Source organism: Stegostoma tigrinum, chromosome 2, assembly GCF_030684315.1.
Source record: "Stegostoma tigrinum isolate sSteTig4 chromosome 2, sSteTig4.hap1, whole genome shotgun sequence".
Taxonomy (NCBI): domain Eukaryota; kingdom Metazoa; phylum Chordata; class Chondrichthyes; order Orectolobiformes; family Stegostomatidae; genus Stegostoma; species Stegostoma tigrinum.
This window is the reverse complement of record NC_081355.1, coordinates 23,151,880-23,174,466: the sequence shown is the minus strand read 5'-3', so window position 1 is coordinate 23,174,466 and position 22,587 is coordinate 23,151,880. Positions and strand designations below refer to the sequence as shown.

Genomic DNA, 22,587 nt, shown 5'->3' with positions numbered 1-22,587 from the left:
TGATTCTTTATTGGTTGGGCTCCTGACAGTTGCCAGCCTTGTTTTAAAGGGTATCTTTGTCTTGAAACAGTCACATAGTAAGTCTACTTCAAGGTGCTAAGAAATTAGGTACTTCTGCAGTACAAAGGTGTGTGGCAGCTGTCCAGGTATCTTATGTACAGATGGGTAAACATCATCTTGTAGTAGATGCACATTGATTAAGTAGAACATTTCTTGTTGAATACTGTTAAGGGGATCCTTGTACCTCATTTGTCATGTGCAAAAATGACACCCTTTTGGGAGCCAGCCAGAGCTGAAAATCCAAGTGTCTACTCACTTCAACAGATATCATTGGTAGAAAAGTTTATGCATAACTCTTATGCATAACTCAAAATTACACAAGTTCCTCTGACAGAACTCTGCAAGGATCAAAAAAGAACTACGTTGAGGGTGATGATGATTTTTACAGCCATTGATCAGTTGTGGCCATCAGGCCTACTTGGCAGATTCTGCAAATGCTTGTCACAACCTAACAGAAAACCCTAATGCCTGAAAACATGAGGAAACTATCCTCTGTATGGTGTGCACTGCATGTGGGTATAGTCTCCTGCTGGCTGCGCCTGTTATTCCCTCTGTAGTGCTGCAGATTGGCTCAAGTTCCTGTTGGTTGTCTGGGTCCTCGATCTGAGGCCCAAAGTGGCATAAGTGACAGCATACTGATTTGACGGAGGACCACACAATTGTACTTTCAAAATTGTCAAGGTTGTCTGTCAGCACGAGTACTGCAAAAGTCTTTCACACTTGCAAATAAAACAGCAGCTGTGAGGTTTCAGTATTTATTTTTATTTATTTATTGGATGAGGGCATTGCTGGCTAGGCAGCATTTATTACCCATCCCTAATTGCCCAGAGAGCAGTTCAGAGTCAACATTGCTGTGGGTCTGGAGTCACATGTAGCCGAGACCATGGGAGGATGGCAGTTTCCTTCTGTAAAGGATATTCGTGAGCCAGATGGGTTTTCTGAAAATCGACAATGGATTCATGGTCATCATTAGGTTCTTAATTCCAGATATTTTTTTGAATTCAGGTTCCACCATCTGCCGTGGTGAAATATGAACCCACGTCCCCAGGACGTTATCTGGGTCTCTGGATTAATAGTCCAGCAATAATACCACTAGGCCATTGCCTCCCCACCATATTCATGATTTGTCCATTTGATGGTATATTTCCTTATATTATATAAATATGCATAATAGAAGCTTAGTGATGTTCTTTCTACCATCCTTTCCTCTCTGGGTAAAGTCCACCAACTTTCACTGGAGCAAGACAGATGTTAGCACAGTTACCTGAGTGGAAGCTGACAAGGGGGTGGTGAGTGCCGTGGGGAGGGGGGTGTGCAGCAGGAATATTGTAATCTCTCATTGGAGCTTTCAGTAGCACCATGTATTGGAGTTACAATTCATTCTTTGCATCTAATGACAACAGCAACTCGTTCTGTCTATTCTCCAGTTAACTTATGTGGTTCAATTAATGTTCGCTTAGTGGCTGTGATTAAGTCTTAATGCATGCATTCCTCAAATAATTAAATAAATGATTGGAGTTAACTTTGAGATTATGTCTATTTTTATGATTCTGTTATTATGACTTGTCTTGACACAAGTTGAAAAATGTAGGACATAATGGGAAACTTTGCACATTTATAACAACATGGCATAAAGTTAAAAATGAGAAACCTGCATGCTGAAAAGCGAGTGTCTAATCTCATTTATGCTGACATATCTGTTCAGCTGTCCAAGGAAATAATGAAGTTTCAATGTGGAACATGGAAACTGGAGACAGGCGATTCACCCTTTGGGCCAGCAGTGCTCCACCTCTCTCTGAAATGCAGGTTGGTGGCTCAATTTTCAAAGCTTAAAAGTAAGTTTTTAGCTGACACTAACTACAATTTCTGCCTCCTGATTGACAAACAGTTGTAAAAGAAATCTGTCAATGTTGACATTAAGGACAAAAGTATCAGTCCCTACCTCAGCAATTGAGATAGAGACAACTTTCCTGTGCCCTATTCAACCAAAACATACCCAGTTTAAAAATTTATAGACCTCTTCCCTCAAGGGAAGTATTTGAATTTTTTTTTCGTCCCCTCATGACATTGCCATCGCATAGAAAAGCTTAATGAGAATAGCAAGTTGGAGTGAACTCCAAGCAGCTCATCATCTAAAATGCCCATAACATTGATACAGGTATAATCAAAAATTTGGGCACAGAGTGAATAAGATAATAGAAAGAGTTAAGAATGATGTGTGTGTGTATATAAGTTTAAAGATGAATTTTTTTGTGCTAAGAAGCATAGTTTAGTTACATTTTGAGTGATATTGTGGGTTAGTGCTTGAAGTCGAAGGTTTGTTTATGCCTGTACCTTAATGAGGTATTGGAACTTGAGATGAACAGTTCACTACATTAAAAAGGAGCAGGGAAATGTCGTGCTGTTGCTTAGTGCCATGTTTCCTACGACATACGGAGAAAGGCAAATTAATCTAGAAAGTCAGTCACTGTGTGTACCTATATTATAAAATGAAGGACTATGGACACTATTCAGCAAACTCATCTAGATGTTCTGAAGTTGAGATCATAATGAATTTAGTTTTCAGTTTCTTTTAAATTCCTCATGCAAAGATACCAGTTGAAGACAAAACGTGTATTCCATGTACACCTATTTGCCAAAAGGAAACTGATGACAGCTGCACCAGTGTGAGTCTAAGCAAGGAGTCTTTGTGTGCATCTATTAGTAACTCTTTACTGAGGATTGGGTATTTGTAAGGATATTGCTGATATGAAATGAATAATGTGAATTTGAATCTTTTTCTGATAGGCAAAATGTTGGAAACATTTCAATATATGTCAAATGTAACAATTTATTTGCTTTAATAAATGTTTTCTTTGCTTATGTTAAAAGTATATTAGCAGCCTCTTATGAATGTGTTCAGTAACTGTCTTTTTTTTTAGAAAAGTGTTCTAATGTGCTAGATTTCACTGTGGGATCTGGCTTTTTCAGTAGTAACATAAGCTTGGATCACACCAACATGTTCACAAATGAGTTTAGTTTGTAGTAGACTTTTAGAGCAGTCTGGGAACAGGAGGAAATAATGTGACTGAAAGCAAAGCTGTGAATGAGATGTGGTCAAATTTTTTCTGAGTGTGGTGTGGGTGGGAATAGCAGTGCCAGAGGTCAGAATTAGAGCTTGGGGATTGTAGAAGTTAGGGAGTTAGGAACAGATAAGACTATGAAAAGATTGCAGTAGAAGAATAGAGACTAAATTTGAGAATAATTTAGTGACAATAGGTTTGATGGATGAGCATAGCCAGTCTACTGTGATAGAAATAGTGGCAGTCGATGTTATAGAACTGAAAGGTGGAGAAGATATGGGTCAGAGCTCAGATTAGAGTAGAGCTAAATAATAGGAATGTCTGCACTGGCAAGTAAGAATGCTTGGTATATTTGGTAAGGCTACAGAATTTGTGACAGGGTGACCTAAAGATGATTTTGGTCCTATCCTTGCTCAGTTGGATGACTTTTTAGACTTAACCAATATAGATGCCTGGCAAATAGTCTGAAAGGATAAAGGAAGTGAAATGATCAGGAAAGGTAGACTTGTCATGATATTTGTGAAATTTGTTATCATCTGCAGAAAAGAGTTAAAGATAATATCATCTGAATCATGAAAAAGAGGATGCTTTTTGAAATGAATCCACAGAGGCTGTTATCCCGTCACCAAGTCACTCTTTTACATGTGGAACATTCTTAACACTGCAGCTCTCAAGTGAAAAGAACCTCTGATGCTCCTGTTTATATTTGTCAGCCATTGGATTGATTGACCGCCCCATCCGGGGAACTCCTATTCTATGGTGTCCGCCATGTTGACCTCTTTACAATCACTACAGTTTTCAAACATTTGAGAAAGTGTGCTGCAATAGATTCCTTGTTTGTTGATTCTCTCAAGATAATAGGAAAGAACAGAAGCAAATTATGGCAGTCCTTTTGATATGGTTATGGAGGGGTCTGTTATAGGCAAATATTGTGGTTGACTTGTGACAGTCTATAAAATGGATGAGGTGGTATCCTACGCAATGACCACAGTCACAGACAATACAGCTTTTGCCTTCAGTTAAAGGTGTTTCTATCCTGTGGAAGGCACATGACTACATGTATTTGTAAGGTGTGGCTAGTGAAGAGGAGTTGCGATGTTGTGATAATCTGCAAGAAGAGAGAGGTTGTGGATACATTTGAAGAAGAGATGATGTGACCATTGTGAAAGTTAGAGGAATAGTGTTTAGGAGAGAGAGAAAACCATGTAGCATGTTAGCTAGTGTGTGGTGCTAGCGCTGGCAGGTCAGCATTTTATGGACATTGGGGATCAAGTTAGCAGGAGGTGGGCTGCGGACAAGATAAACTTGAGTGGCCATGGGGAAATTAATTAAGCAGATGTAGAGCTGGTTCAATTGGGCACCTAGTCTGAACTCCCAATGTGTTCAATGCCGTGAGAGGAGATCATCTAGTATTTTTCTTAATGTAGATGATGCCATTCTATTTATAATATGAAGAAGCTAGTCTTATACCTTATAATGTTGATAATCAGAACAAATCAAGATCTGATTGTATTTTGTAAACTGATTTGCGTTCTGTTTTACTGTTCAGCCTTCACCACATAGTATTCATGGAATCTACTACAGCCCAGCAGATGGAAATCCTCTGCTACTAACTGCTGGATCAGATATGCGGATAAGGTGATGTACTTTGGTTAGTTTTTGATTGGAATTGTACATCGGATTTGATTTTGTTTTGTTAAAACAGACTTTTTTATACTTGAATGTGCCATTAAATGTCCACACATTGGGCTGGAATTTTAAAGAATAAAGGAAAAAGAAATGTATTTGGACAAGAATTCAGAGTTAGTAACCTTTAAAGGGTCTGTTCTTTTTTAGTTTAGCTCCTTGTTCTTGTTACAGGATTTTTGCCTTAGTTGAGCTAGAATGACTGGCTCCTCTACTTCACTTTCCAATTTCTTTGTAAGGGATAAAATACAAAGATACAAGGAACAGTATTGCACAATAACAGGCCCTTTGGACCACCAAACGGAGGTGACCCGTGCTTTTCTAAACTAAAAAACCTTTTGCCACTAGGCTATCAAATCCCTCTATTCTTAATCTGTCAAGATCTCTCTTAAATATTGTTATTGTATCCATCTCCTCCACCACCTCCTGCAGTGCATTTTTAGGCTATTACCACTTTTTGTTTAAAAAAAAATGCCTTGCCTCACACATCTACTTTAAACTTTCTCTCTTTTACCTTAAATTTGCTCCCTAGTAATTGACATTTCTACCCTGGGGGGGGAAGATTCCGACTATCCATTCTATCCATGCCTTTCATAATTTTGTAAAATTCTATCAGGTCGTCCCTCACCCTCCAATCTCTCCTCATAGCTAATACCCTCCAAACCAGGCAACCATGCTGGTAAACAATTTCTGTACCATCTCCACAACCTTCTCATTCTCATGGTGGTGTGACAATGGCAACTGCACGCAACATACCAAAAGTTCTATGAGGCTGCAACATGACTTATCAATTTTTATACACTCGCTTGCCTTCATAGGTCATGGCATAAAGCTATATGCCTTCTTGACCACCTTATCCACTTGCATTGCCACTTTCAGGGAAGTGTAAACCTGTGCACCTGATTTCTTTAAATTGATGCTACAAAGGGTTCTGCCGTTTACTGTATGCTTCTCTCCCGCAACAGATCTTCCAAAGTGCACCACCTTGCATTTGTACAGATTCAATTCCATCTATCATTTCTCCGCCCAAGCCTTCAGCCTACCTATATGTTACAGTATCCTTTGGGGGAGCTGCAGAATGAGAATTGCCAATCTTTTCAAATGTACTAATCAGGACACCTACATTCTCCTCCAAATCATATTTCTTAGCATAACAAACAAGTGCCCCAGCACCAGTCCCAGCGGAACACAACTGGTCACAGTTGGAAAAACGCCATTTCACTGCTGCTCTGTCTTTTATGACAAAGCCAGTTCTGTATCCATCTTGCCACCTTAACATGAATCCCATATGACTTCACTTTTTTTATCAGCCTGCCGTGAGAGACCTTGTCAAAGACTTTGCTGAAGCCCACACAGACATCTACTGCCCTGCCATCATCAATCATCTTTGTCACTTCCCAAAAAAACTCAATCAAGATTGTGAGACACACAGGGGGCTGGAAGATCGTTGCAAGCCTGGCAGCTTCTGGAGGAAAGGAGACATTAACATTTTGGGTATTGCCTTTCTTCAGGACTCGATCTTCCCTACATAAAGCCATGCTGCCTAATGCTGATAGGTCCATTTTTTTTTTGAAATGTTAGTAAATCCTATCCCTAAGAATCCTCAACAGTAATTTCCCTACCACTGATGCAAGGCTCACCAGCCTGTATTTTTCCCAGGTTATCCCCATTGCTGCCTTTAAACAAAGGGACAACACTAGCTGTTCTCCAGTCCTCTGGGACATCTCCTGTAACGAAAGAGAATACAGTGATTTTATTTAAAGCCCCAGCAAGTTCCTCCCTCACCTCCCTCCGTATACTGGGAAAGATCTCATCCAGTCCTGAGGACTTGCCTCCTGTAATGCTTTTTAAAACATCCAATACCACCTCCATTTTTGTATTGACATGTCTGAGAATATCAATTTAACCTCTCTTTGCTCCTTATATTAAGATATGCCTTGGATTTTTCCATAATTTTGTTTGCCGAAGACAGGGTATGGCCCCTGTTAGCCCTCCTAATTCCTTTGTATGGATTCTTTCCTGCTATCTGTTTTCTCCAGGGCTCTGATGGTTTTCAGTTTCTTAAACCTTATGGTTGTCTCCTTTTTGACTATGCTTTCAATTTCCTTTGTCATCTAACATCCCCAAATCTTGCCATTTTTCGCCTTCATTTTCCCATGAACATGCTGATCCTGAACTCTGATCAACTGGTCTTTAAAAGATTCCCACATGCAAGATGCTCCCAGTCTACATTTCCCAGATCTTCCCTAATATTGTGGTAGATAGCCTTCCCCCAGTTTAGTACTTTTACCCGAGAATTACTCTTATCCTTATCCATAAGGAACTTAAAGAATTATGGTCACTCCTGAAATGCTAACCTACTGAAACTTCAATACCTGGCAGGACTCATTCTCCATTGTGGTATCTAGTACAGCTGATTTTCTATTTGGGCTATTTACATATTGTTTCAAACAACTGTTCTGGACAACCCTAACACCCTTGCACTAAGTGAGTTTCAGTCAATATGAGGGAAGTTATAATCAGCCAGTACAACGACCCTTTTGTTTTCGCATTTTCCAAAATCTGTCCACATCTGTTCTTCAATCACCTGTAATACAATCCCATCAAAGTGACTGTGCCCTTCCTATTCTGACTTCTGTCTACATGACCTCACTGAATGAACCCTCCAAGGTCTCCCCCCTCAGTACAGTTTTGATATTCTCCCTAATCAGTAATGCAACCCCCTCAGTTCTTTTACATCCCACTCTTTCATGCCAGAAACATTTAAAAGATGTTCCTTACTCCTGCAACCAGACAGGAAGCGTACCTTGTGGAACTCTGTCTTGCTTATGAAGTATGCTATCTGTTTCCCCCTAATTTTAAATTGTCTGCAACTACCACTTTATGCTTCCTTTCTTGTCATCATTTTTTGTACAGGTCTGTGTCCATAATTCCATGGTCTGTATATTGGCTGCCCTTCTAATAGTTTCCATTCCTTCTCCTTATTAGTAACAAGCATGGTTTCTGTTGTTACAAGCCCTATATATAGCAGTTACATTAAAATGAAACAAATCCCACAAAGCTAAAAGAAAGAAAACCAATGAGAAAATTAAACATCCAACTGTAACAAGCAACTAAAATAAATATAACGAACATTATTTAATAAGTAAAGGATGTGTCAAATGAAAAGGTAAATTTCAGATGCAGGGAAGACATACCTGAATTTGTTACAAGGTCTTGCATTACTTCATACACAAGTATGGGACCATGTGAATTTCATTCTTTCTAAAACTGTCACCAATTTTTAGGATTTCTCATTTCCTATCCAATCAATTTGGACCTTGAGTCACTTTCAATAGAAGTTGCATTCTACTTGAAATCCCTGGTCACAGACACTGCCAAATGAATCCTTTTTTATGCATATTGTAAATGCATGGTGGGCTCTAGAAACAATGGAACAGAAGTGAATTTTTTTCCTATCCACAATCCTTTATTCTGCTTGCCTTCCAACATATAACAAATACAGTAAATAGTCTCTGCTCTGTTCTTGGAATTCTGCTTCAATACCCAGGATCTATTCTAAAGACACAACAGAAAATTTCCATTCAGAGGCAACCTTGTCTTTTTTTTTCACCCTGGCATAATTCTGAACTGCCAAATGGAAAGTACAGGCTAACCAACCCACTACAGGTAGCTTTCTGCTGCTTTTTAGGTTTCATACCCATTTGACCAAGGGTTGCCATGGGTATTTCTTAGAACCCAAATATGTCATTATGTAGTAACTAATTAATGCTCCTTCAGAGCACTCCCAGCCACTTTGGCCTTAAAGGGACATTGCACAAAAGGAAAATACTTCCAAAAGCGTATGGATCGTCTCCTCATTTATGGAATGGTATCACCTTCTGTATATCCTTACCTTTTAACTTAATGTACAGGTTCAGAGGAGTTCAGTTATCATTTGCAGCAACCCTCTTCAGTATCTGCACAACTTTTGATTAAAATCTATAGCAAAACTGTCCAGATAATGCTGACTGTTATGTATAAGAGTCCCTCAACATATGCTGACTGAGTCAGAAACATTTCTAAAAATTCTCTGCAGATGTGATTGTTCTGGACAGTCTCACTGTCTAGATGACCCTGTGTGCTGCAGTCCAAACAAATGCCCTGTTCTTCCATATTGTAGATTGGGTTATTTATATAAATTTTTTGTTCGTAAATTTATTTCTTTCCTAATTTACGTTAAGTAGAAAAACCGGACAATTTTTAGAAGATAATTATTACTTCAAACTTCTGTATAAGTATTGGAGATGAATCTGTTGGTGATTTCTGAATACCAAAACCAACTTCACCTGAAGGTGCTTTTACCATTAGCATATAAATGTCAGTAGATATCATTACCTCACTGTTGTTTTGAAAACAAATTGTGGTTAATAGCACTGGAAATGGATAAAGTGTGCTGTGTTGCTGTTTTACAATTAACTGTTCTGCATGCAGCCAATTTTCTGATTCTTGCATTCTTGTGTGTTGTCTTTGCTGTTCTGATGCTGCATTAAAAGTATTCCTGAAGATTTGTCAAATTTGTCTTTTTATGATTTATGGGTAACTTCAGTCTACATATTGATTGAACTAACCAAACTTAGCAATGTGTTGGAAGATTTTGCACAGTGTATGAGGGATGGTTTCCTTGACCAGTTTGTCAGGGAACCTACTCGAGAGCAAGCCATCTTAGACTAGTTATTGTTTAACGAGAGAAGATTAATTGGCAACATTGTGGTGTGAGATTCTTTTGGGGATGAGTGACACAATATGGTAGAATTCTTCATTTAAGTTGGAGAGTGACTCAATTAAATCTGAATCTAGGATCCTGAACTTTAAGCTGACTTTGGGATGAGGCATACATTGACTAGGATAAACTGGTATGGGAGGTAATGTATTAACATGGATAGAAAACTTGTTGGCAGACAGGAAGCAGAGAGGAGGAATAAATGGGCCCTTTTCAGATTGACCGGCAGTGACGTGGGGGGTGCCACAGGATTCAGTGCTGGGATCTCAGCTGTTCATAATATATGTTAACAATTTCGATGAAGGAATTGAACGCCATATCTCCAGATTTGCAGATGATGCTAACTGGGTGGCAATGTGCACTGTGAAGAAGATGCTTAGAGGCTGCAGGTTGACTTGGACAAACTGGCTGGCTGAGTGGGCGTATACTTAGCAAATGCAATATAATGTGGATAAATGTGAGGTTATCCACTTTGGTCACAAAAACAGGAAGAGAAATTGTTATGTGATTGTTGACAGTTTAGGAATAGGTGAGGTGCACTGAAACCTGGGTGTCATGGTAGAACAGTTGCTGAAGGTTGGCATGTAGGTGCAGCAGGCAGTGAGGAAAGCTAATGGCACACTGTCCTTCATAGACAATTTGAGTATTGGAGTAAGGATGTCTTGCTGCAGTTATACATGGACTAAGTAAGGCCACAGCTTGAGTGTTGTGTGCAGTTTTGGTCTCCTGGCCAGAGAAAGGACATTCTTGCTGTTGAGGCAGTTCTGTGAAGGTTCACCAGACTGATTCCTGGGATGGCTAGACTGACATATGAACAAAGATTGGATCAACTGTGCTTGTATTTGCTGGAATTTAGAAGAATGAGGGGGGTTCTCTTAGAAAAGTATAAAATCCTGATGGGACTGGACAGACTAGATAGATGCAGGAAGGATGTTGGTAATATTGAGGAAGCCCAGAACAAGGGGTCGCAGTCTAAGAATAAGGTGAAAGCCATTTGGGACTGAGATGAGGAAGAGTTTCTTGACTCAGTTATGAACCTGTGGAGTCCTCTCTCACAAGAAGCTGTTGGGGACAGTTCATTACATATGTTGAAGAGGGAGCTGTTGTAGTTCTTGCAGCTAAAGGGATCGCGCAGTATGGGGAAAGGGAAGGAATGAGATGCTGAGTTTCATGATCAGCCATGATTGTTTTGAATGGTGGTGCAGACTTGAGCGGCCAAATGGCCTACTCCTGCATCTATTTTCAATGTTTCCATGCTAACAACTGCTTATAAGCTAAAATGTTAAATTTATTCTTTATAACTAAATGTAAAAATCAGAATGACATCTAGACCTGTTGCTCATGTACCATTCAAAATGGTAGTTAGCAGATTATGGATAGAACTATTTGCCAGGGCTACAATGATTAAGCAGTTTTCCCTGTTGAGTATTTTAGTAATAGGTTTTCCAATCTTAGCCATTTTTAAAAAATCTTTTCTCTCAATTTTGACCCTTTTGATTCTTGAAGTTGTTGTCTTCAATCCTCAGTGTGTTTGCATAGGCATTTGTTATGTTCTACCAATAAATAAGCAAAAGTATATAAGTAGATGAGTTGGGAGGGGGAAATTGGTCTTGGGCAATTGCTAATCAGAAACTTGTTCTACACAGTATATGATTCTCTTCCCACTGACATCAGTGTCACCATTTTACACCCCTTTGGGTCTCCCCAGAAGAGTACAAGAACAATAAAAACTTAGGCTGATCAGATCATGCCCCTTGCGGACCCATAGGCCATGCAAGTGTATTACGCAAAGAGTGACTGGCGAGCAACCATTAGTGAGATTCCTGGCAGATTATTCTCACTCAAAAGAATTGTAGTGCCCTCAGTGCTACCTTGTCGGTTAGTTAACTCATTCCAGATTCTTGGCTGTGAGTCAGAAGGATGTAGATTGAAGTCTAATTTGTGCACAAATTCCAAGATGATCCCTCAATATGTTACAAAAATGCTGCATTATCAGTGGTGGCACTTTTCAGTTGAGGCATTAAACCAATGTTGCCTTCCCTCTTGACGAGATGAAAAAGATCAAATAAAGCACTATTTCAAAGTGCAGGGCAGTTCTATACAATTTCTTGGTAAATTTTTATCTCCTCAACAGCATTGCTAAAATGTATCAAATGTATTGCTAAAGGACTTAGGCATTATTGCATTGCAGAACAAGGTTGGTTGTCAAGTTCCTACATTTACAACAGGTTCTGAACTACAGAAGACTTTGTATTAGCCTTACACCACTGGGTGTCCTGAATTTGTGAAAGGTGCTTCATAAATGCACAGCACTTTTTGCCACCTTGCCTCGTCCACCCACTTGAATCATCAGGAGAATCTGCTCTGTTGATTTAGCTGGTCTGATGAATTGCTTTTATTGAAGATGCCTTAAAAGACTGAGTTTATAACAGTTCTCTGCAGCCATTAAGTCAACCGTAACAATAACAACTATCGTTTGGAAAAGATATTTTAGAACTAACTGCATTTCTCTTTCCTGCAGGTTTTGGGATTTAGCATATCCAGAGCGATCATACATTGTAGCAGGAGGTGCAAATGATGCTCTGCATTGTCCATCTGTCTCATATTATAGAAAGATAATTGAAGGAACTGAGGTTGTGCAGGTAGGTTTCACTGAACACTATCATTGCCTTCAAAAATTTTAATTGATGATTTATAGATTTCTACGGCAATGTAAAAACAGTAGCTTCAGCTAGAATGTTAACTAATTCATAACATCGTAAATCACCCGCTAATGAATCCTAATTTTATTAAATGTTCTGAAAAAAACTTTTTAGTGAAATGCTTGGTCTCTATACGTATTACTTAACAAGATTAGATTCCCTACAGTGTGGAAACAGGCTCTTCAGCCCAACAAAGCCACACCACCCTTTGAAGCATCCCACCTAGACCCATTCCCCTATAACCCACACACCCCTGGAAACTATGGGCAATTTAGCATGGCCGATCCACCTAGCCCGCACATCTTTGGATTGTGGGAGGAAACCGGAGCACCCGGAGGAAACCCACGCAGACACAGGGAGAACGTGCAAACTCCACGCAGACAGTCACCTGAGTCTAGAGGTGAACCTGGGTCCCCGGTGCTGTGAGGCTGCAGTGCTAACCACTGAGCCACTGTGCCGGCCCAAGGCTCAAACCCTTTTTAAAAAGGGCAGATGTTGGAAATGCTCTCTGGTCACAAATCTGTTGTGAAGAAGCAGAAATCGATCAGTTAATGAAGGACTGAAAGCTTTTATTGCATGTGAGCAGTATTTAAAAAAGAAAGGAACAGGGAAGTGAAGAAAAAAAGTGAGAGTAGAAAAATATGTGAAGCTTTTGAATGAAGAGCAGCAAATTGTTAAAAAGCAGAATTAGTATTACCAGCAGGCATAGTGAAAGAATTGGACAAAATGACTTTTTGCTCGCTAGCTTGAAATTTTCAAGCCCATTTCAGAGCGCAGCTACAGTCTATCTAAAATGCAAAGATGAAGTAACATATAGACCAGATAGGGTTAGATAACAGATTTTTCTCTAGGATACACTAGTGAGCCTATTACATTTTTATGGCAATCAACAGTTTTAGAGTCATTTATTGATACCAGCTTTTTAGTTCCAGATTTATAAGAACATAAGAAATAGGAGCAGGATTAGGCCATCTGGCTCATTGAGTCTGCTTTGGCATTCAATTAGTTCATGGTTGATCTTTCCATGGACTCGGCTCCACTTATCTGCCTGTTCACCATAACCCTCAATTCCTTTACTGTTCAAAAATCTATTTGTCTTTGCCTTAAAAATATTTGAGGTAGCCTTAACTGGTTCACTCGGCAGGGAGTTCAACAGATGCACCACCTTTTTGGGTGAAGTTCTTTTTACGTGCTGTTTGTGATCTTTATAAATGACTTGGATGAGAAGTGGAAGAGTGGGTTAGTAAGTTTGACGATGACATGAAGGTCGGTGGAGTTGTGGACAGCATGGAGGGCTGTTATAGGTTGCAATGGGATGTTGTCAGGATATAGAGCTGGGCAAAGAAATGGCAGATGGAATTTAACCTAAAAAAGTGGGAAGTGATTCATTTTGGAAGGTTGAATTTGAATGCAGAATACAGGATTAATGGTAGGATTCTTGACAGTGTGGAGGAACAGAGGGATCTTTCCACATCTACTGATCTCTCAAAATTGCCACCTAAGTTGATAGGGTTGTAAAGAAGGCATACCGTGTAGTTACAGTTCGATACAGTGTGGTTCTTCATTTCTGAAGAAGGGTCTAGGCCCGAAACATAAGCTTTCCTGCTCCTCTGATGCTGCTTGGCCTGTTGCGTTCATCCAGCTCTACACCTTGTTATCTTAAGCATATGGTGTGTTGGCTTCATTTGGCAGGGGAATTGAGTTTAAGAGCCGTGAGGTTATGCTGCAGCTCTATAAGACCCTGGTTAGACGACACTTGGAATATTGTGTTCAGTTCTGATTGCTTCATTATAGGAAGGATCTTGAAGCTTTAGAGAGGGTGCAGACGAGACTTACCAGGATGCTGCCTGGACTAGAAGGCAGTTCTTATGAGGAAAGGTTGAGGGAGCTAGGGCTTTTTTCATTGGAGCGAAGAAGGATGAGAGGTGACTTGATAGAAATGTGCAAGGTGGTGAGAGACATAGATCGACTGGATAGCCAGACACTTTTTCCCAGGGCGGAAATGACTGTTACAAGGGGGCATAATTTTAAGGTGATTGGAGGAAGGTATAGAGGAGATGTCAGAGGTAGGTTCTTCACAGAGTGTGTTGGCGTGTGGAATGCGCTGCCAGCAGTTGAAGTGGAGTCAGATACTTTAGAGACTTTTAAGTGACTCTTGGATAGGTCCATGGATGATAGTATAATGTAGGGTATGCAGGGTAGTTTGATCTTTGGATAATAGGTTGGCATAACATCTTGGGCTGTTAGCGAGTTTTGAGAAGATTTGTAGCTCAGGTTGAGGTTCTGGATGTGAGTTTGCTCGCTGAGCTGGAAGGTTAGTTTTCAGACGTTGCGTCACCATTCTAGGTAACATCATCAGTGAGCCTCTGACGATGATGATGTTACCTAGAATGGTGACGAAACGTCTGAAACTAACCTTCCAGCTCAGCGAGCAAACTCACATCCAGAATCTTGGGCTGTGTTATACTCTTCTGTGTTCTATGTTCTAATCACTCTGTCAGAATCCTCATGATTTTAGAAGTAATTATTAAATCTCCACTTAGCTGTCTTGACTTGCCTCTTCTTTCCTCATATCCAAAATATTATATCCCTGGAACCTTCTTGTAAAACTGTCTTTCTAATGGGTTCACATCCTAATGATGGTATAATACCCAGGACTTTACACACTACTCCAGCTAAGAGCTAATCAGTATCTTGTATGAATTCTTCTTAATTTCCCTACTGTTATATTCTATGTATTCTGATTATGAAGCTTAAAAAGCTTTATGCAAAGAAAGGAAAGTTGATAATTTTCTGTCTTTCTGATTCAAGAAGAGATCAAATGTTGATAGAAAATGTTTTGAAGCTAAATCTAGAGATCACAGAATCAGCCACTGGATAAATTCTGTTTAATTTGGTTTAAAATAAAAATTGTGGAGCAGAGAGTAGAGATGCGCACACGATGAGTTGAACGGTGATGAAATGTGCCTTTCTGACAAGATGTTTTGGAAGGAGGGGCTTTGAACAGAGGACAGAACTTGGTCCACTGAGGGGGAAGAAAATAAGTAATTAAAATTATGATGAAATAGTTGTAAATGGCTTGATTCTGATGAAGTGCCCTGCCACCTCAAAAAAAAAGTTAAACAATGTTTTACCTTTGGATTCTGAGACATCTAACATTTCCACCACATCTTGCACTGAGTCAAGAAGCTAGCGGTTTCCTGATGGGGAGAATCATACGTTCGTAATCCACACTGATTTCAGTGCAGTACAAAGGAGCTGTTGTCCTATCAGAGTTTTAAATCACATTCTAAGTCGGTCTATTCAGGTCTTGATCCTGTGACTTTCGTTTGAAAATGAGCAGAGAGCTTTCTTGATATCCTAGATAACACTTAATCCTGTATTAACCACAACAAAACTGATGACAAACAAAAACAGAAATTGATGGAGAAACTCAGGTCTGGCAGCATCTCTGGGAAGAAAGCAGGGTTAATGTTTCGAGCCCAATAACAACCCTGTGCAGATTCTAATGAAGAGTCACCGTACTTGAAACGTTTTAATTAACAGTTTCTCGCCACAGATGATACCAGACCTGCTGAGTTTCTCCAGCAATTTCTGATTTGTTGTGAATTTCCAGCATCTGCAGTTCTTTATTTTAATTTACTAAAATAGATTGACCAGTTAATCGTTATTATTCCTGTTTACGGGGCCTTATTATGACAAATTAGTACCATGCTTATTAATTGTGAATGAGTATGATTTTGTAAGATCTGAAACACTCCAAGTTATTTCTTCTTTCAAGAAATAAGGTGATTCTAAATTGAAACTACTCAATTGTTTGATAGTCTTGTAAACTTTGACAGATTTATGCATAATTCCCTTTTAAAAGATGTGTGTACAGTGTTTTAATAGTAGAATATCACATGGAGACGAGTGACAAAACATAAATAGTACTAGAACTGATTTGGGAGCTGTGAGCTTTGTTTGTGTTTGTTTTATTATATCGTGATCTTTTGTGATTGAGTATTTGTGCAAAAGCTTATTGAAAACATAAACAATGTTGGAAAAGAATGGACTGAAGCTATCCTTTTGTAGAAGTACTGTTTCCGTATTACAATCTAATCCTCACGTTTCTCAGAATATCAGTTCAATGAAAAACCTGTTTGTTTTGAAAGGAAATTCACAACAAGCAGAAAGTTGGATCTTCAGAGGACGTACCCCGACGAGGTCCAGAATCTCTCCCAGTTGGGCATCATGACATTATCACTGATCTTGCTGCTTTCCAAACGACCCAGGGATTTATTGTAACTGCTTCACGAGATGGGATAGTCAAAGTATGGAAGTAACAGTTTGATTCTGAAAACAAAGTGAAGTACACTGTGTTGTCTTCTTTATACAATGAAGTACTTGATTACATGTTAGGGAACATTATACCCTGATTTTGTTTTAAGTTTGTGGAAAAATCATGAAGAATGGGACTTTATTTTTGTGGTCAACAATGTCTTCATGTTTTTCAGATATTAAACCTTATGTTCTCTTCACCTTGCAACTGTAGAAATGAACTCCCACAATAGGAACCCAAGAGTGTCTTTGTTGTTTCAGTACTAAACGAGAGGTGTAATTGCAGATTATGAATGAGGGATGTATTTTCTTCATTCTGAATTCATTCATTTTTGATCTGTGAACTTTTTGTAATTCAAGAGTTTGTTATTTGAATAATGTCTCCAAAGTAATTAAATTTCTACAAGCAAAAATAATTCCCTGAATCACTCCAAAAGACTTTGGAATTTAAAGGAGAATATAACTTGGAGTAGATTACAACAGTAAATAGTTATTTTAGAGTCCCTCCATGCATTTTCTCTTTTTTTTTCTGACCTGTAGAATGCTTGCTTTGAATTCTTGCATTTTCCCACATAATGCAGGAGTATGTCCTCACAGCAAGTATGCTTGGAATCATTAAATGTCTTTGGTGCTTCTAGCACTGTTTTGAGACCCTAGAGTACACTTATAAGTACTTGAGGGAGGAGAAAGCTGCTAGAGAGAAACTGAGTCAGCCTTTTACAAATGGACTTTGTCACTGTGGTCGTTGAGCAAATATGCTGAAAAGGACTAAAAAACCTAATGTCACTCCTGGCTCGAGTATCAAATGGGAAGGATGAAGCTCATCGATGGAAATATGCAGATACTTAAATTAAGCGCAAGACCTGTAGTGGTAACTTTTAAATGAATACTTGAGCATGTGATTACTTGCTGGTGCATTGTACAAGCTTAACTGAATCTGAAGAAATTTTTTAAAAAAAGATCTTGCCCCAAGATGCAGTTTACTGGTGCACTTTTAAAGTATTTAATCTTTCTGCAACTGTTCTTAGTTTATCTCTGACAAGATAACTGGCTTCGTCATGCCAAATAATCACTGTAATCACATTTACATTATGCTTAGTAATCGTGAGAAAGATTTGAACATTTTTTGCACTTCTGCCAAATTCAAATGGATGTGGGGTTGCACAGGATCTTCAGTGAGAAATATCTACAGTTATATAACCCTCTGCGCTGGAAACTGTGGAGGTGTAGCAGGTGCATGTAGAGGACAGTAAGTGAGCCTGTTAAATTATTGGACTTGAATTTAAGGGCTTCAGCTTAAATGTTATCTTATTCACTTATTTGGGAAAAATATGAAAATTTATGTACTGTAAGAATCGAGTATTATTTGAGCTTTAGTTTTTGGAACTTCAACTGAATAAAATGCAATGTAATGCATTTTATTCAACTTGTTGGCATGACATAAACTTGCTCTTCGCTTTGTGAAGGAAATATGATTAAATAATTAAAACTCGTGTTACCAGTTGCTTCTTGTCTGGTGTGCTTAATTATGAGGACATTCTATTTGATATCTCTGCTATTATATAGATTAATCAGGTAAAATTCCATGTGAAGTTAACTAATTTATATTTGAACTCTTAATGTCAGTATTTTCTTTAAGAGTTCAGCAAGAATTCAAGATTCTGTAATTGAACCTCTATGTCTTTCTAAAGAAAAGCTAAAATCCTGAAAAATCTTTGCAGGTCTGGTAGCATCTATGAAGAAAAAAGTCTTAATGTTTAAGATTCTCGATCTTTTGTCAGAAATGTAAAAAGTTAATTTCTAAAACAAGCCCAAGAAAAGTGGTAGAAAAAAAATACCAATTCTTATTTTGTATTTTTGTTAATACAACAGAAGACTGGGTTGGATGACTGAAAGGATGATGGTGCGCAATAAAAATGGCTGATGATGGAGCAATAAAGGAAACAAAGATAAACTTAGGCAATTATAAATTATACCGCAATCCTTTTTCTGTAACCGTTGGTTAAAATGTGGAGTTAGAGGAGCAGACAGCATCTGAGGAGCAGGAAAGTTGTGTTTCAGGTTGGGACCCTTCATTGGGACTGGGGAGAAGGAAGGGAGCTCAGAAATAAATAGAGGGAGGGGTGTGGGGCTGGGGTAAGGTAGGTGGAATGGTGATAGGTGGATGCAGATGGGGGTTGCAGACATTGATCAATGGGAGGGTGGGCTGGATAGGTGAGATTGGAGATGGACAGGTTCTGTCAAGTCAGGGAGGTGGGGATGAGGGAGGGCTGGGGGTTGGGGAGATTTTGAAGCTGGTGAACTCTATGTTGAGACCATGTGCTATGTACTCCTGAGGTGGAATATGTTTGTCTAGTTTACAAGTGGCCTCATTATGACAGTGAAGAAGGTCCAGAATGGACATTTCAGCGTGGGAGGAGGAGTTAAAATGGCTGGCAACGAGAGGGTGGTGTTGATTGGAATACAGAGTGCAGACACTCCATGAATCGGTCACTGGCCAAGGCTCAATATAGAAGAGACCACGTCAGGAGCAATGGATGCAATAGACCAGGTCAGATGTACAGGCAAATCTCTGTTGGATTTGGAATGATTGTTTGGGACCTTGATTGGAGTTGAGAGGGGAGGTGTATGGCAGGTATAGCACTTCCTGTGGTTGCAGTCATCAGTTCCCATTGTCAGTAGCAGCTGTCTCGCAAAAATTGGAGTGGCAATTATAAATTGAATTCATTGGTGCATCTGAAATGCTATAAAGTGTCTGTGAAAGATAACATGCAGTTGATCAAACTTCCACTGATCTTCAGTAGAAGAATGTAGGAGGGAGGGGCTAGAGAGGATGAGACTTAAAATGAGAAGCAATCAAAACTGCAGTCACACTTGTGGTTACCCGTTCCTGCATGTGGTGTTTCCACTGGCCGTGATTAATATTTGTTTGATGCAAACAGAAATCCTAAATTTAACATGGCCATTAAATTTATTCAAGGTTAAGCTTCCACTGCTTTCTGGGAAAGATAATTTCACAGACTAATGACACTGAAGAAAAAAAAACATCTATCCTCACCTCCACCTTTTTAAGGAGGGGAAAGTTTATTGTTAAACTGTGTCTCCTTGCTCTAAACTCCCAAAAAGAGCAAATGTCCTCCTTTATATAACCCTATTTAGTCCCCTCAAGATCTTAACTGTTACACTAAGATCACCTGCCACTCCAATGGTTATGGGCCCAATCAGTCTAACCCTTTTTCATGAAATAAGACATTCACTCCAATTCTTTCCTTGAATGAATTATTATCAGATAACTGGACAGCCAGGTAAGTTTCTAGAAGAATTATATGGAATAAAGTTAACACATTTAAAGATGCAAGTTAATTTAGTAACAGTAAAAGGGTTGCTAACTAACTAAATTAGTCATATTATATCAATTTTAAGTATGGCAGAATTCCTAGGCAGTTGCTTGATGGAGAAAAATCACTGCTGAAAAGAGAATTGAACTTGAGGCATTTGATCTTGCACTCATCAAGACTAAGAATGCTGGAAACCAAACTGAAAGTGAACACCAATTTATAGAGCATAAGAAGAGGGTGCAGAGTGCATCATGGTTGACATGGAGATGCAGTAGGATCTGTTAACTGTCAGACTTAATTAGCTGAGAAACTTCAGACCCTAGTTTCCAACGTAATTCGTGTATCCTATACACAACATTCCTCTCATCATTCGAACAAACCCCTATGCCCCTCCATTTCTCACAGCCCACATTTCTGTCATAGGCAACATCTCAGTATCTAATATTAACAGAGCTAAGGGCTTTGCTATGACTAATATTTAGCCTACTCTTAGTTGCCCTACCTAATTCCACTTCATCATTTCAGCTGCCAATCTCAACTTTTGTCATGTTTCCAGTAAATTCAATCTGAATGAACAGTCAAAAAAAGCTTTAGAAGTTTTATCCCTTAGATCCAATTCTGATCAATAGAAGGCAAATACAAATGACGTTGCTCTGTAGCCAACAATGTAACCATTCTTTATAAATACAGGAGAATGAAAGAGATACACACTGCAAGAACAAGTAAAGAACTACACTTAGAAATTCTATGTGTGAGGAAAGTTTAAAAAGACAAAGGATTATTATCACTGGAAAGGCAGTAGCTTGGAGGAGACCTGATAGTGGTCTACAAAATTGAGAGATATAGATAAGGTCAGAGGCTTTTTCCCCAAGGTTGAAGTTTCAATTACAAGGGTACACAGGTTCAAGGTCGGGGGTAGGGGGATGAGGTTTAAGGGAGATGTGTGAGGGAAGCTTTTCATGTGGAGAGTAGTAGCAGCCTGGAATGCACTAGCAGAAGAGGTGGTACAAGTGGCCATGTTGAAGACACTTAAGAGGCACCGAGATGGGTACATGAATAGGGATGGAATAGAGGGATATAAATCGAAAAATGGCAGGTTTGTTTTTAGATTAATTAGGGCATTATAGTTGGCACAGGCTCAGAGGACCGAAGGGCCTTTTATTGTGTTGTATTTTTTTCATTTGTTCAACTACACGCTTGACACAAAAGATTTCCAGAATATGTAACCAGCCCACATCATACACTGATCTCAGTACTACCTTGTGAAGACTCAGATACCAGCTCAGATCAATGTGCAACATGCCAATCAGTACACAGAGACTGGAGAGCACTAATGATGGTTTGTGGTGATATTGAGTTACAGCGAGAAAATCAAGCTGTCAAACAAGAGCAACACTTGCCTCTCCAGAGAGGGATAAGATCGTTAGATGAGCATGAGTTGTCATACCTCTGAAACACAATATTGAAATTTGAAATGTTAATTTTTAACCAAATCCTATTTGGATAATTATTAAACTGATAACACATACCTATGTACAACCATGCATATCTGTTTGGGATGATCTTTTACTTTTGGAAAAAGGGGGATATTCTGTTACGTCTCAGTTAATATGTCAGTGTATTTTTCAGACACATGCTCATGTTACCATCACTGTATCATAGCTTATGACTGAAGCATGTGAAGGTCTCCAAACTCAGTCTTAAGTTAGGCCACTTGAAACATTTCAGACTGATACTGCTCTCTATAACAAAATAGTCTAATACGAGAATACTAGCCCAGACAATGAAATGACTGTGAATGCAATATTTTGATGATTCACTATTATATATATTCCATTAGACTATTAAATCAGCATTCTGTACTCCAATACCATATTACCCATATCTAGATTTCTCATATACAGGAGATAACTTGAGCATGACTACATCAAGCAAAGAAACTGCTGGAGGCAGAATCTATCATGATTGCAACATCAGCAAGATGCTCAGCACTGTCAGATCTGCAGCTGTCAACATTTCCCAAGACACACATTCTTAATTTCGCCCTTCAGCAGCATTGATTCACTTGTCCGGATTTTCAGGTCAAGGTTGGGAATTCAAACCAAGTCTATTTTGAACTTCCAAAACCAAGTCCAACTAAGGACTCTATTCTTGCCATTACTTTCATCTCCAAAAATGTGCAAATAGAGGGGTCAGGCTTCGTAAGCTACAATGTGTGGGAGGAGTGTGCAAGTGTAGACTAAAAGTTCCTACTTTAACCATCCATTTTACATTTTAACTGTGAAGATCATTGGTGGAATTGCAAATCCATGTATCAAAGATTGTAGTTGGAATGTGCACTATATATATTTTTCCTCTAAATTTCTGCATGCCATAACGACTGGGAGCAATTTCAGTTTGAAATCAAACTGTCTTACTGATATTATATTCTTATCTTATTTTCATCTATAATTGAACATTATTTTCTCCTGTAGACTCTCATTCCCACTGCTATAATCTTTTTTAAATATTATCTCAAAACATAGGTGATAGCAAGAACTGCAGAAGCTACAAGTCAGAGTTGATAGAGTGTGGATCTGGAGGATCACGGCAGGTCAGGCAGCATTAGAAGACCTTTTTGATGAAGGGTCCCAACCTGAAACATCGTCTTTCCTGCT

At 39.0% G+C, this 22,587-nt stretch overlaps 1 protein-coding gene across 2 annotated transcripts in view; it reads left to right on the top strand.

The window, feature by feature from the left end:
- Window positions 1-18,096, top strand: part of pik3r4 (phosphoinositide-3-kinase, regulatory subunit 4) — an 84,016-nt gene extending 65,920 nt beyond the window's left edge. For both annotated transcript variants that reach the window (XM_048549648.1, XM_048549642.1), the window contains 4 exons: window positions 1,766-1,866; window positions 4,672-4,760; window positions 12,092-12,212; window positions 16,427-18,096. In XM_048549648.1, the coding sequence (XP_048405605.1) occupies window positions 1,766-1,866; window positions 4,672-4,760; window positions 12,092-12,212; window positions 16,427-16,597 (482 nt within the window). In that variant the 3' untranslated portion in view covers window positions 16,598-18,096. The remainder of the gene's footprint in view (window positions 1-1,765; window positions 1,867-4,671; window positions 4,761-12,091; window positions 12,213-16,426) is intronic.
- Window positions 18,097-22,587: the final 4,491 nt, after the last annotated feature.